The sequence below is a fragment of the Cyclopterus lumpus genome, chromosome 9, assembly GCF_009769545.1.
Source record: "Cyclopterus lumpus isolate fCycLum1 chromosome 9, fCycLum1.pri, whole genome shotgun sequence".
Classification (NCBI taxonomy): Eukaryota; Metazoa; Chordata; class Actinopteri; order Perciformes; family Cyclopteridae; genus Cyclopterus; species Cyclopterus lumpus.
In genome coordinates, this window is record NC_046974.1 from 4429823 (window position 1) to 4446244 (window position 16422).

The window sequence follows — 16422 nt, forward strand, 5'->3', positions numbered from 1 at the left end:
CCTTCTCCGGCAGCTGAGACTCCACCTCCTTCTTCAGCCTCCGCAGCAGGAAGGGGCGGAGCACCTTGTGCAGACGCCGGATGATCAGGATGGTCTCCTCCTCGTTCAGGTCGACCTGGAGGAGCCGAGGGGGAGCGGAGGAGAGTTCACGAGTCACGAAATGACGTGCAGGACGACCAGTATGAGACCAGTATGAGAGACCAGTATGAGAGACCGGTATGAGACCAGTATGAGCCCATAGCAACACAACACAACAGACACACACGTTAACACATGAACAGTTCGTGGGTCTGAGTCCTCCTGGTTGCCCGGGAGAGGATTTATTTTTAATTTTTTTTGTGGGAGGGGTTTCGGGGCTTTGCCACTGCTTATACACAAAAGATGGACGGAAAATGTATAACTTCTATTTCCAGTGGAAGGATGCACACTAGATGTAAATGTAGCTGCCGTCTCTTTAAGAGATTCATCTGACTCCAGTGGCCACATTAAAAGCCATAGAAACTTTAAGTTTTAATAATTTTCTTTAAAAAAAAAACGACAAAAAAAACACGTGTGGTGCTCCGCCTTACAAAGTTCAAACACAACAAATCGGGTTCCCGGGTTGCCTCCGCCCTCGGGCCGGGTGCCATTCGAAGACGACCGACCTTGACCCCCCCCCCCCCCCCCCCCGCCGAGCAAAGAGGACGAACGGCGTCGGTAAACACGTGGAAAAGACACAAAAAAATAACCGTTTTCACATCGCAGGATGCTAATTCCGTACCCGACCTTCGCCGAGGGGGAAATTATAATAATGATATTCATCCGGAACGTTCCCCCGAGTGTTAATTGTGCGTCTTCTCAAAACTTTAGACTAAACTTTAAGACACGTTTGCTTCCTTTTCAGTAGAGATGTGTTACTTTGAAGGAGGGGGGGGATTATAAGTGTCAACGAATCAAATTGAACCACCGGAGGAGGAACAAGTCATCGGTTGAATCCCCCCCGTGTGACATCCACGTACCCTCTCTCCCGTCATGGCGAACGGGGCGTTGAACCACTGCTCGAAGGTGCTGCAGCTCTTGAAGATGGTGGGCAGCAGGAAGTTGAGCAGCGCCCACAGCTCGGGCAGCTTGTTCTGCAGCGGCGTGCCGGTGAGGAGGAGGCGGCGGGGCGCCACGTAGTGCGTGTTCAGCACCTGCGTCAGCTTACAGTGGTGGTTCTTCATGCGGTGGCCCTCGTCCACGATCATGTACTTCCAACGGATCTGCAGGTGTGGAAATACGGCGAGGGAGAAAGACCCAAAAAAAAAAAAAAAAAAAAAGGTGGTTTTGAGTGACTGCGGAGAAGAAACGGTTTGACTTTTCCTACTCTCGGGTACCCTCAGGGCACACAGCGCCGCGTTCAGAGGGAGAGGTTCATTATTATTCCCCCCCACCCTCTCATTTCATGCGCTGATAATCAGCGTTTGAGCGGAAAGTTTTTAGTGATGCAAAACTAAACAGCACGTACGCCTCCTTCATGGAGTAGAGAACGTTTCGCTTACTCGCAATTGTTCTGGCTGCTTGCTTGATTATCTAGCTAGATAGAGATACACACACAGTATTACACACACACACATATATATATATATATATATATATATATGTGTGTGTGTGCACGGGGAGTGCATTTGTACAAAGGCGACCCGGCTCTGATCCGGCTCACCTTGGCCAGGATGAGCTTGTCCTTGATGACGTATTCGTAGGTCGTCAGCAAGACGTTGAACTTCCCGCTGCGGAGCTGAGGCACGAGCCCGCGGCGCAGCATGGGGGTGCCCTGCCGACGGCAAAGGGGGGGGGGGGGGGGGGCGCAAAAGGTCAGTCGGGAAGCAAAAAAATAACAAATAAAATAAAAATGACACACAGAACAAGATTCTTACCTTGTAAGCTACTTGGACAACAGAGGGGGCCCACTTGTCAAGCTCGTAGACCCAGTTAGACAACGTCCTAGAAGGAGAAAAAAAAGAACATAACCATAGAATAAGAAAGAGGGGTTTGAATTCATTTTATTATCTAGTTCTTAAGAACCCGAGTATAGAAACCATAGGACTGAAGATCTCAAGGGGGGACATGTGAAAACACGTTTTCTCTCCGCGACTCATGAAGCTAAATGTTAAAACTAGCAGTTTGAAGCTTCCACATCAGCTCGCCGTGCATGTTGAGGAGAACATTTGGACATTTTAGGGGTATGAGAGGATGGACGCGAGCCCAAGGAGTACTGACGAGAGGGGCACGATGATGAGGAAGGGCCCGTTGATCCTCTTGTGCTCCATCAGGTAGGTGATGAGGGCGATGGTTTGGATGGTTTTGCCGAGGCCCATCTCGTCGGCCAGGATGCCGTTCAGATTGTTGTTGTACAGGGACACCATCCACTCCAGGCCCTGGGTCTGAGGGACACGGGGCAGAGAGAGAGAGAGAGAGAGAGAAAAGGCCTGAAACACGCTCAAATGTCACGAATGATGGACATAAATAAGGCCGGGGAGAGGGTTAAAACATTGTTTTGTTTCTTTAGAGAAATAGGTGAAAATCGAGCAACGTAAATGCAAAGCTTTCATGTAAATTAATTCACGTTAAGTTGCAGAGAATCGCCACAACGGATCCAATTATTAGCTCACGTACCGCTGCTGGTCCCCCCCCCCCACCCCCACCCCCCAGAGGAGCTGCACACAATATCTCATTGAAAGCCGAGCGCACCGTAAATCAGGAGGAGCGCTACGACCGCGAGCCGAAAAATGTGAGCGACATCCAATTACCGGTTTCCTTATCTCCCGCGACACCCCACTGCCCCCCCCCCCCCCCTCCCCTCATCCTATTGTTTACTGCCAGTCGAGCCGGCCGGAGTCTTCTTTTAATATCTCCTGTATCCATCACGGTGTAGCGTGTGGATAAATAAATAAAGTCTATGAAATAACCACTCCGGTTCTGTGAATTAAATACTCGGCCAATCAAAAGTACGGGAGGATTTTCACTCATTTAATTAAGAACCAGATTTTGTTATCATTGTTTACTGCGAGCTTGTCGTTATCAAATTTAGACGACGTGGTCACGAGAGCTTTTTAAACGTGACTCGAGATCAACGGAGAAAAAAAAAAAAACGAGTTTGATGAGACGAGTTCACCGTCTGAAGCTCCCAAAAGACGACGAGACCTTTGAATGCTGAAAGATGTCCGGATAGATTTACACCCTGAATGTATTCGTCTCAAAGACAGTTTATCCTTCGCTGTAATCGTTCCTCCCGTCTGGGCTGACTAGAGTTAAAAAAAAATAAAAATAAAAAAATAAAATCCCTTTTTTCTTTTATGTTGTTCCACTGGAACAGATGGCGGACTAAATCCTGAGTCCTGGATCAAAGAAGTAACAAAAAATAATTAGAAAAACTCATCCCAGATAGCGACTCGTGAATAAAAAATGTCTTGACTTTTGGAAGGAACTCACTTTATGCTCCCAGAAGCCAGATTTTGTCTTCCGCCATTTAAAGTTTGGACTTATGTACTCAAGCGCTTGTGAGTGAACCTACGATTTAACACATCGGGCTGTTTGTCATCTGCTGCCACTTGAAGCCGAAGAAGTAAGAGATTCTAACTCAGGGCCTAAAATGTGGTAACGCTATATATTATTATATATTACAATTTTTATATATATATATATATATATATATATATATATATATTATATATATATAATATATATAAAAATTGTAATATATATATATAAAAACTATATGTACATAAATATAAATATTTATAAATAAAATAAATAAATATATATAAATAATATATATATATTGCTGTATATTAATTCTTCCTAAAATGTTAATATAAATGTTTCTGAAGGGGTAGAGAGCCCCGGTATGGCAACTGCACGGTTGAATTTGAACCATCCTGAAGTAAATGTAAACCCTTTAAAAATTCTAACAACCATCTTTTTGCTTCTTTTTTTTCTTATCATCATGTCTAGAGGTTATTTGCAGAAAACACGGTCAAAATAAGAAATAAATGATTGTATGCCATTTAATTGAAAAACTATCTTGAATATAGTAGTTCTAATGGCGTATAATAATAATAATAATAGTAATAATAAATAGGTAAACATCTCTTAAAGCCTCTCTAATGTCTGTATTTATTCAAGTTTCTGTGTACCTGGTAATGTTTGAGCGTGCCGTTGATGAGCAGAGTCGACTGCTTCTCCACCCTCTCGATGACGGCGTGGGCCACGCCGTAGTACGACGACTGGGAGCTGGTCTGTCCGGTGGGAACGCTGTACTCGTCGTCCACATCCTGCTTTGACGACCTGGACGTGAAAAGAAGAAGAAGAAGAAGAAGAAGAGAACATTTGAAACCCGCTCTCACCCCGACTGAACCGACTGCTCTTCTTTTTGGAGTCGATTGGTGCCGGGGGGGCTCAGCTGGAGTTCAGCCGCGGCGCCTCGCTCGGAGTACAAAAGTCCAACGGAGCTTTATTTATTCACGTCTTATCCTATTTCCCTTTTAATCTCTTTTAAAAACTTTGGAGCGGGTCACTCAAGATGCAGGGGGCTCGCGCTTGGACATTTTTGAAAGATATTCTTTTTTAAAAACTGTACAACTTGGTCATGTTGAACTTCCAGTGAGCTAAGAATGAGACCGTACACTTTAAAAAGACGATAAGAAGTAAATCTGAGACGGCGGTAAAAAAAAAAACGTAAAATACATTACTCGATAATGTGATTGGCGGCCGCCACGAACACTTCCACTCCATTGGGGTCGATTATCTTCTCGTCCTCCGGTTCGGCCTTGGCCCCCTCCTCTTCCTCCTTGAGAGGGCAACAGATGACGGAGAGCTCACTTGATGTCAAAGCAACAGTTGGGGGGAAAAAAACACACAGCAGAGCAGTAGCTGTGGAGCAACCATTGTGCATACAGCTACTGCCCCCTGCTGGACTCGGATGTGTGTTGTTCTGGGGGTTCACTCTTTAGATTCCCACTTTGCATGATTTTGTGCAGGAGAGTGAGATCTAGGGAGTTCGTTACTGACCTCGTCCTCGTACTCGGAGCCGCTCTCCTCGCTGTCCGAACGCGGGGCGACTTCATACCTGGTTCGTTAAAAAAAAAAAAAAAAAAAAGGGGGAGAACCGGAAGTACGGTTACTACAATATATGTGTTTATGCGTAAAGAACAATGTACACCGGACCCCCCCCCAAAACGGGCCTCAAATCACGCTTCAGGAGGCTGATCTTTTTAAAACAGTTTGCCTGCAAACACAACTGACTCTTCGTCAAGCCCCGCCCCCCCCCCCCCCCCCAACTAGGTTACCATGGAGACCACGCTGTCAGTACCTTCACTCTCTGAATAAATAGGATCTAATATCTGGGGGAAAAAAAAAAGAGAGAAGCATGCCGAATGGTGGACAATACGTTAAATAAATAAATTAACCACCACGTCACCTGGCGATCGATTATCGGTGCGCTAACGCGAGTTAGGTTAATGCTACGCTATGATTGGCCAGTCTGTGTTCAAGGGGCGGGACTTAAGAGTTTCGATCCTCCTCACCCGGGGTTCATCTCCAGCCAGGCCTCCAGCTGGCTGGATTTGGGAGCGTCCGTCCCCTGCAACACCTTCCCGGTCTCCGTCTGGATGACTTTGACGGACAGCTCGCTCATCTGGCTGCTCTCGTCCATCAGCTGCACCACAAACAAAGAAAGGGGGGGGGAAACGTGTGACGAATCTTTACTGTTTTTAGCGGGGGTGTTTTTTATGATTTTTATTTATTTTTTTTAGAACAAAACCCTTTAAATTTTCTCTCAAGCTGTGTGGCATAATTTGTTAAAATCGTATTATTAATTTGGACACGAGAACATTGAGATGCAATATGTGACAGTACACATAAAAAGGCCTATAGACATAAATATGTGAATTCATGTCTATAACAACGATGTGAATTGTAGCGATAATATCGACCATCTAATCGAATGACAGACAAAAAACATCTTTAAATCATTTTACGGTTGTTTTCTCAATCCGAGTCACTGAACCCCGGTGGTCATAAAGCTGGCCTCGCCTGACTGATCAATAATAATAATACAACTAAATTATCTGGACCTGTATTTCTGTCTGTATTCCAAATTCAGCTCAACAACAATAACACTTGATCCGTTCCCTGTTCTCGTTTCACTGATTGATTATATATATATTTTTTAAATGGCACTCTAAAAAAGCCATCATCTTCATTAGAAATCCAGCAATTGAGAGTTCAACAGCCCTTTTAGGAGGTAAACAACATCAGACAATGTTTTCTCCCTCAAATTGTCCATCAGGGCCCCCCCCGAGCGCATCCTCTTCTGAGACGGAAAGGGAGGGAGGACGCCATTAGGAGGCGAGGAAAAGCTGAACACTCGACTTTAAATTCTCTGCTTGTTGCATTATTTATTTTCTTTAAAAAACTTTGAATGCATCATCACAACCGGCAGTAACAACGGTCATTCACGAGGAGTTATTGGTGTCCACCTGTTGAATGTAAGGAGGGGGGGGGGGGGGCAACATTCACTCTCTTTTAGCTCAAATTTGGTCTCCACCAACTCCCGAGGGAAATACCCGTCTCTTAAACTGGTGAACGTCTCTAAATGTGTCAGAATGTATCGTGAAAACAACCCAAAAAAAGGACGCTGTAAAAAGTCGTGAGAGTAAACCAAAACGGCAACGTCACTTTAAAGTGAGGCTTCAAATGTTGCCATGGTGATCGACATCCAAATGCATTGAGGTCACTCAATTTCTGGTTTCCCCGCCCCCCCCAACCCAGATTTAAATGATAAAAAAATGTTAAAAGAGGGAACAAATTACAAAAGAAAGAAAAATAAGGGGACCGCTCACCTCTCCGTCGGGTCCAATGGCGCTGGTGCCTTCCCCGTCTCCATCCACCTTCTACACATCAAAACACACTTTATCATCACAGGTGTTGTTATCCTATAACAGCAGTGTGTGTGTGTGTGTGTGTGTGTGTGTGTGTGTGTGTGTGTGTGTGTGTGTGTGTGTAGGTAACGCCAGCATTGTGTCATTTCTCCAACAGTGGCGTTGTTGTTTCACGTTGTTGAGCCACACACGCGGTTAGAAAAGAAGCCAGATTGGTGAGGACCTACCTTCTTTTTCTTCTTCTTCTTCTTCTTCTTATCCTTGGCGGCCTGTGCGGCCTTGTGCTCGTACACCAGGGTGGTGAGGTTGGCCACGTACTCGTCCGTCTGCTGCAGCAGGTAGGCCAGACGCTTGTCTTTCTTCTGGTCGATCAGCTTCCGGTAGCCTTCCTCGTCCTCCGCCTGAGGAGGGGGGGTGGGGGGGGGGGGGGGGGGGGGGCGACATGTCATCAAAAGGCCGTTAACGATATTCATTCAACAGCCAGCACTAGAATACAATCGGAGCGGAAAGCGTCTATCCCTTTTGCACTCATTGGGTTTTGCAACGTTCTTCATCAGGTCAACAATTCAATCGATTATTAAAATCGATTTAACGGTTTGCGTGAGAGACAAATAAAGATCCTCTGATTATGGTTTTCCTTCTCACTAAGAGGATATAAACTGGATATCTTTAAAACGGGGCGAGACAATTGAGATTGAGTACGTTCTGCGTGACATATTTATGACGCGTGTGATTTTTTATTTTTTTTTGCAGGCCCTCACCATGAGCCTCCTCATCCTCTCCTTCTCGATCCTCTCCGTCTCCTTCTTCTGCTCGCGCTCCGTGTTGGTGTGCCAGGTGACGACGGCTCTGGTGAGCTTCTGCATTTTACCGGTCATCGAGCGGTGGTAATCCTTGAAGTCTTTAGCGTGCTGCAGGATGCTGTTGAGATATTCCTGGAAAACAAAGCCGCAGAAACTTGTTGGGGTCCAAACGTCTAATATATATTATATTATTTTTTTTAAATTATATATATATATATATATATATATATATATATATATATATATAAATAATATATATATTATTTATATATAAATAATATATATATATATATATATATATATAAATAATATAATATATTATTTATATATATATATATATATATATATAAATAATAATATAAATAAAATAAATAATATAATATATATATATATATATATATATATATATATATATAAATAACCACTACATATACACATATTATTTTAGAATGATGCCTTATTAATGCCTTATTAATTGTCTTTGACATTAGATTTTACTTCATTCATACAATAAAATAGCGGGGCATATTACGTTTAAAGAATTTAAATAATAAAGGAAATGAAAATGTGAAAAATAAAATAAAAATGAAAGTGTATCTAAAGAATAAAAGTGAGAGCGGTGCAAGGGTTAATGGATATTCAATTTGAGGAGGATCGTGCCCCGATCACCAAGCCAAAACCCCCTTTGATGCGTCACGTCCTCCCGTTTCTTTAGTCGACGCGGGGTCCTTTCGGGCAAAGCGCCGCTCACCTGATGCTTCTGCCTGCGCTTCTTCTCCTGCTCCAGCTTCTGCTGCTTCTCCAGCTTCTCCGTCATGCGCGCCTCCCTGAGCGTCTGCCGCTTGCTGCGCCTGTACGCCTTCGAGTTGAGCGCCGTCTCCAGGGTCGTGTCTCGCCTCATGCACGCCACCACGTCCTGTCGCAGCTGGAGACACGCGCGCACAGATTAGGGCCGATCCACACGGGGGGCGAAACTGTGCACGTTAGCGGGGAAACTCTGGACTACATCAAACTGCAGCTTATGAAACATAATTACATTCTGCAACGGCCAGAGAGATGTATGTTTTCAAATGTCATCTCTATTTCATCTCCTTTGTAGAGTATTCTGAAAAGCGCTTCCTAAAAAAACATTTATTTGCAACTAAATCAGAGTAAATTGCATTTTTAATACAGAAATCCCCTCTTTGGCTCCTTAAGATTCAACCAAAGTGCAGAAAACTGACACTTGCTGTCTGGATTCAACGAGGAAGCCAGCGATGCGTCTTAAGTGCAAGTCATTCTGGGTAAATCCATATTCTGTGCCGCGTACGTACCTGCCGCTGGAAGTTGAGCAGACGCAGCGCCTTGAGCTCCACCGTGGCCTTGGTCCTCAGGTCAGGGGGCAGCGAGCCCGGCAAACTCTCCAGTTCCTGGATTCGATGTGCAATCCGAGCCTGCAGCCTGAGGAACGTCACGACGACGGTAAATCAAAAGTGTAACCACCACAACCACGATGACAAATGCACCAGCCGGGACAGAGCTCATAGTTTCCCCTCATCTCAATTGTTTTCTCTGATCGAAAGTCTAAAACCAAAATATATGGAGGAAACCAGTATCATCATAAAAGAGGTTTATTATACAACAATGGCTCGCATACATCAGTATAGGTGTTTGTGGTTAATATATATATATTAATTAACTTAACTATATATATATTAAATAAAAATAAAATAAAAGATATATGTATTAAATATATATATATTAAAAAAGAAATATATATACATATATATATATATATATTAAATAAAAATAAAATAAAAGATATATGTATTAAATATATATTAAAAAAGAAATATATATATATATATATATATATATATATATATACACGTATTAAATATATATATTAAAAAAAGAAATATATATATATATGTATTAAATATATATATTAAAAAAGAAATATATATACACATATATATATATATATATATATTTCTTTTTTAATATATATATATATATATTTAATACATATATCTTTTATTTTATATATATATATATATATATATATATATATATATATATATATATATAGTGTTTATGTACGTGGAAATCTACAGCAGGTCGTTTACTTTGTTTCCCTCGTTAAGATTCATATTTCTTCCCAGAGTCTCACTTTGGATTTTAACTACAAGTTAAAAAGTATATGTTTGTTCACTGCGTCTTATTCTGAAAATCTTTTTAAATGGTGTTTGCTAATGAGCATTCAAAAAAAAAAAAGTCGGTAGCTGGAATTATCAATTATAATTTGATTAACACACTGCTTCTGAATAAAGTGAAAGACCAACACACACTTTGGATCTTTGTGGGCTAATTTTAACCAAAAGGCTGTTGACGAGCAGCCAAAATAAAACTTTGTATATGTACACAACTAGATTACAGAACGAGGATTACATTAATGGATGTAAATGTAATATTAAGCAGATGTTTTTGTGAATTCTATGTGAATCAGGTGTGTTTCCGTCTTGAAATGGGCGACGGAGATAAATACCTGTACTCTCTCTCCTGCAGGATCCCCACCGGGTCCAGGCCCTGCGGCTTCTGGATCGGCGTGATGCGGTTCTGCTTCTGCATCTGGATCATGGGGGACACGTGCTGCTGCCCGGGGACCTGCGGGGCCACCGGACCGCCCACCATGGGTCCGACGGGCAGCGCCGAGGCCTGGGGAGGCGCTGGGGACGGGCGTCCGCTGGCGACCGGGGTGAGGTGCTTCTGAGGGTTGGCTTGATTGTCGCCGACCGGACCTGGAGACCGAAGACTTGGGCCTGTTAGCGGGGTCCGCCTCGCGGGAGACCGGGTCGATACCGACACCGACACCGATGTTTCATGTGGAGTCATCGCTCAGGGGTTTTGGAATCACATGTTATTATTGACGTTTTTTCCCCTGCTTTCCTTTCACTATAACTTTTTTTAACGGGGGAGGTTCGTATCGATCAGCTTTTCCTCAGATCAGTGAACTCTCAGCAGACACATACATGTAACCTTTACCAAAAAAGAGTTTCATTAGAATGTGTCTATTTTATCTGGAGAGCCAGAGACGGACTTTCCCTGGATATTAATTGCCGTTCGCAGCAGCCAAAAGGCGCAGAATGTGCTTTAATTACGTGGAAAACCGTGAAGCAGGTGTAAATCTATAGATGTGTGATTGCAGGGAGAAGCCCGTTCTGCCGCCAGCGTGTGGGTGAAATACGGCGGTAGGATAATTAGAGAGCTACATACAGACAACCGGGACGCTACTCAATGAATTAAATATTTTTTTTTTTTTTTTTTGGGGGGAGGTGGATCAATCCTTCAAATTTTATTGACGGGCTGTGATCTTTCAAGCAGGAGAACGTCGGCACGAAGTCGAATATTTATAAGAAATATGCATTTAAAAACTTTGGAAATCGAAAGCAAAAACACTTTAATGCCAAAACACGAGAAAAATAAACTTTTTTTTTTTTTTTTTTTAAAGCTGCATGATGACAAAGAACTGGAGAATTTCTTGACTTTTTTTGTTGTTGTTGATTCATCCTTCTGGTCATTTAGCCATCACAATAGGTTTGCCCAAATGTAAATACAAAGACGGTATTCAACTATAGTATTTGTGGCTTTGGGAGAAAACTACAATTGGCCGGCCGACCGGCTGTGAACCTATTCAAACGTTTCCCCCTCGCGGCGCGCTGTCACACACCGTTTTTCCTTTTGTTTCGTTATTTTTAAATCAACCTCGGATTGCAGCATCTTTCCACACCATCCCCGACAGCTTCAAAAGGGGATTCACTTTGGTCTCCTTTCAAAGAGAATCTGATGTAAGACTACACATCAAACAGCTGGGTGCAGCCCGGTTAGTCTCGAGCCTTTCACTCCACGCATTAGGTGATAAGCGTGCGGTGTGCAAAGCTGCGGGGGTTAACGCCACACTTCTTCAGTACTCACCGTCGGACCAAGGCTTGGGTCCTGCGCTCTGATTGTGTCCTTGCATGGTCGGGGTCGGGCAGGGACTGGACTGGGGACCACCCAGAGGTGCCATGGGCATACCTTCCAACACAATAACAAATTCAGATGTTTTAGAATTCTTTTTTTGTGAACTTGCACACATATTCTGTGGCGGGACGGTACCTGCAAAAACAAAATCACTTTTTTTTTTGTAAAAATAAATAAATAACATGTAACAGTTTCATGCTTCAAGAGTTTGCTGCTTTTCTCTGTTATTTATATATATATATATATATATATATATATATATATATATATATATAAATAAAAGCCCCCTCTTGTGTCTTTCTGTGCACAGAATGCCCTTCGTTTGTTACGATGGGCATTCTGTGCACAGAAAGACGCAAGAGGGCTTTTATCTTACGAACCGTCCTCGTTTTGAGGAAGCCGGGCTCACATTTCACGGAGGACACGGCGTTCACATTAAAGTGTTAAGTGTGTTCACATTCCGCCGCGTTAGATCACAGTCACACAAAAACAAATCTAAATGAACCGGTTTGTATCACGGCGTCTTCTTACCTGGAGGCCTGTTGTAAGGGCTGGCATTGGGTGCCTGCTGCTGCTGCTGCTGCTGCTGTTGCATTGTGGGTAGACTCCTCTTGCCCTGAACAGCCAGTTGGAGGTTATCAGGCAGGGGTTGCCCACGGCCCAGGATCTTGTAGGCCAGGATCTGAGCTCTGAGCTGCTGCAGCTGGACCGGACTGAAGGCAGAAGGTCCCCGGCCCGGCTGGCTCATGTTGGCCATGTTGGGCGCGGCTGACTGGGGATCCATGGGCATCATGGGGCCCGACTGGGAGGGAGGCATGTGGGGCGGTGTGGGTCCCCCGCCTCCTGACATGGGACTAGAAGCATGCTCATGGACACCCATGGGGGAAGGATGGGGGGATATGTATCCTACAGTAGAGGAGGGGAGAGATTTTTTTTTTTAATGGATTTTACAGAACCAAATTTTACATTTAAGTACTCTCAAAGCGGTGGGGAATCGTAAAATAAATCTACGGTGTTTAAAGATTATTACGAAGACAGAAAACCTTTTTTTTTTTTTTTTTTTAAACATTCAACAGTACGAGCAGGAGTAATCTTAATTTGATTGGCTTGTTTTTGATGCTACTGAGAAAAAGAAAGCTACCTCAATACAAACTTAATTTTCCCTGCTTAGAAAGGTTCATTTTTTTAATTTGATTTTTAAAGTAACAGGATACCTTGGCTGTGCTGGTCCATGGGACTCTGTGGAGGCCCCATGCCACTATGCAGAGATCTCATCCCCACACCTTTCATGTGGCCAAAGTGCATTGCTTCTGCCATAGTCTTCTCATTCATCCCCTCCATGGTCTGAAAAGTAGAAAAAAGATCCAGATTCAGTCGTCGTATGCGAAGCATTTTCACCCCAAACTGTAATCTCTAAAGCAACCCTGAAATCCAAAAACCGAAGACTGAGGATTATCACGTAATAAAGGACGCGACGATGTTGTTTGCAGACAGTAAAGCCTTTAAAAAGGCAAATGTGTGGGATGTGATATCGTGTCACACAAATAAAACTGTATAGAACATTTCATTGAAATGACTCATATTACCGCTTGCACAGAGCTAAACCACAATTCTATGTTCTATTCATTGTCGGTCACATCTTTGACAAAAAGGCGATCAGAGGGCTAACGAGGTTTAGTGATAGATTTACTTATTTCTGAAGTGCAAAATACCAAAAGTGTGAAGACACTCGAGCAGAGATTTATTTCCATATTAGATTTTCTATGTTTTCATCGTCTTTCTTTTATTTAGGTGACAACAGTCCAACCGGTAGCTCCTAAAATAAATATCAAACAAATGTATCTTTGCTCTCTGGAGGAGAAACTATGTCACAGAGACACTTTCTAAATTACCTGAAATATATTTTGGTATTTCTAAAAAAAAAAAGAAGGGGGAATTACTTACACGCAATATATACACATCTGCACTAAACCAATATTGGTCGATACATCGATCTGGCACTTGCAACAAGTATCTTGTTAAAACTAAACTGTAACAACTAAGCCTGCTGAAGGCATCACAGAGTTATAAAATAACTAGAACATTGTCATCGAGCTAAGGTTGGAACTTAGCAACAGCCAAATGCTAGTAAAACTACGTAAGTAGCAGCTGGATTTGAGCGTGAGTGTTCAACAATGAGCGGGCATCAAGAGGCTCTTCACAGCACACTGTACCTTGTGCATAGGATACATGCCGTCCTGAGAGTATTCACTTTGTCCCTGCATGCCATGAGGTGCGTTAGGTGTTCCAGGTCCAGGACTGGGTCCCATCATACTGTGAACAGAGCCTGGTGAGGGGTCCGGTCCGGGGCTAGGGCCCAAGATGGGCCCCGGGGATAGACCAGCCCCCGGAGAAGGGCCAGGATGTGACATACCACCTGACGTGTCTGAAGGGGCGGACATCTACTGGACTGCTGGGAGCATACCAGACAGCTTCTGGGGTGGTGGGGGGAAAAAAAAGAAAAAAGGAGGGAGACATTTTTCAAAGCAATTGAAAACAATACAATTATTTCGTTTTTAATATTAGCATTTCTCTCCTGCCAATAAAAAGGCCCAAATCCCCCCCAAATATGTAAATCACAGACAGTGCGGCTTGACACATTTCAATTGATTTAGGTGTAAAAATAAATCAAATAAAAGCCTCATTATTATACAGTTAAAGCCCTGAGTGACAACAGCAGCATGAGCCATAACAACAAACATGTCGCCTGCATTGAAGACACGCATCGAGCACGCGAACTGCAAAGCCTTTCGCAATGTAAACAAACGCCTGTCTTCCAGTCCATCCGCTGCACATCTAACCACCCGCTGGCTCTTTGTCAGTCGATCACTTCCTGCTGTCAAACCCTCACAGCCATCGCGACTCGGCGGTGCACGAACGCACGACAACAATATGATAACGCAACGTCCATCCGTTTCACTCACGAGCATCACACCCGTGACTCAACGTGAGGAGATGCTGTGCACCATTACGAACTAGTGCCACCTCATTTCCAGCTAACGGTCGGTAACAATAGGATGCAGAATACACAGCGAGGTACAAACATCGTCCATCTCTCTGTAGAACTAACGAGAACTCTGATTGGATCATGGTGGCCATCGCGGATATGCAGGCAGGCAGGCAGAAATAAATAAATAAAAGAAAAATCAATGTTCCGTTGAAAATCAAGTGACTGACACGACCTTAAGAGACACAAAAAAATTCCCTTTTAATTTTACATTCAAACACCGAGGAGCTTTAAGGTCGTCTGCTTCGACCAAGCGCTGTGGAACTGAGCTAACGTCAGCTAGCTAGCACAGCTAGCATATGCACAGCTAGCATAGCAGCTAGCTAGCCAGCTAGCTCCCGAGTAGCGAACCTTCAGCCAGCAAACTGTCCGTTTGGGGAAGTTTGGACGTTTAGCTGAATGCCGAGCGGCTACACGTCGGTCTATAACACGGATGAAGCGCCGTTGGGCGATTTACCTTTCGGCGGAACTGTAACTGCGCACAATTAGACGAAATATAGTGTAATGTTTCTTCAAAATATGACTGCTGTCGGAAAGTTCACTCCCCCCTCGGTGTTGTTTTGCTGACAAGTTAAAGTTTTTCTTCTGTCGCCATTGATGATTTGTCAATGTCACCGGAAGTCCCGCCCTCCGCGCACAGCGATTGGCTGGATCACACGTCAATCGTGGGATTTTCTTTTTTCTTGGGCGTGTATCTGGCCTATAAACATTACTGTTACTTTTCTGGTTGAGTGGGCATGATTGCAAACAAGACGATGCACAGTTTACTACAAACTTGGAGATATGGTCAACCAAGATGAAATGATAATAACAATGTAATAACTTGTTTTTAATATTGTTATAAGCACTAGTCCAAATGGGATATAGGTTTTAATCAGTTGTTAGTGCTCTTCAAAATCTTATTTATTTCAGTGGATGTAGGTGACAAAGTACCATTAATTTTGGAGGTATTTGTACTTTTTACACCTGTGGTTACCAGGTACTTTGCGGATTGCAATCTCGCATATAAAATATGATGCATTCATATAGATTAAACAACGCAACTGTATGTGAAGTAGCACCAAAAATAGTTCAATAATATATGATGAAGGGCAGGTGGTGCATTTAGTACATATTGCTAATAATACTTCTACACAACAAAATGATGATCTTCACTTGTAATACTGCTACGGTATACTTGCCACCCTGTTTTGTTATTATACAATAGCTTAACTCGAATCATAGTCAATTATTATTATCTTATTATTTTGTTTACATTTTAGCAGCCCTTTAACAAAGGGAGGAATACTGTCATATAACGTCATATATCAAATGCTTAAATATAATACATCTGACTGGCTGTGGCCTATACAGCGATAGAGATTATACTTGGATGTTTTCATATTTTTTAAAAACAACTGTGTGATAGTGTTTGCACAATGCACGTTTCTAAGTTAAAAGCTACAGTTGGGGAACTATTTATTTTAGAGGCTAAAATGTTCTGAAGCGTCCACGCTCCCCCGAACACAAGATGGCAGCAGTGACCAGCAGGTGCCTCAGTAAAGCTAGTGGCCTCCAGCAGCTCTGTGCTGTAACACCTGGGCAGGTAATGAATTCCCACAGACTCCAGAGGTCTAAACAAACATGCAAAGTCCAGAGTGACGGACGGCAGGCCCTCATTTACGTACACTAA

At 43.1% G+C, this 16422-nt stretch overlaps 1 protein-coding gene across 1 annotated transcript in view; it reads right to left on the reverse strand.

Annotated features, from left to right (window-relative positions):
- Positions 1–15351, reverse strand: part of smarca2 (SWI/SNF related, matrix associated, actin dependent regulator of chromatin, subfamily a, member 2) — a 30935-nt gene extending 15584 nt beyond the window's left edge. Inside the window, 20 exon segments of the mRNA XM_034540993.1 lie at positions 2–115; positions 999–1241; positions 1682–1792; positions 1896–1962; positions 2239–2402; positions 4155–4305; positions 4710–4807; positions 5029–5086; positions 5544–5674; positions 6861–6911; positions 7127–7300; positions 7661–7834; positions 8454–8627; positions 9016–9142; positions 10230–10482; positions 11657–11758; positions 12236–12610; positions 12919–13048; positions 13918–14178; positions 15208–15351. Of these exon segments, the coding sequence (XP_034396884.1) occupies positions 2–115; positions 999–1241; positions 1682–1792; positions 1896–1962; positions 2239–2402; positions 4155–4305; positions 4710–4807; positions 5029–5086; positions 5544–5674; positions 6861–6911; positions 7127–7300; positions 7661–7834; positions 8454–8627; positions 9016–9142; positions 10230–10482; positions 11657–11758; positions 12236–12610; positions 12919–13048; positions 13918–14145 (2925 nt within the window). The 5' untranslated portion in view covers positions 14146–14178; positions 15208–15351.
- Positions 15352–16422: the final 1071 nt, after the last annotated feature.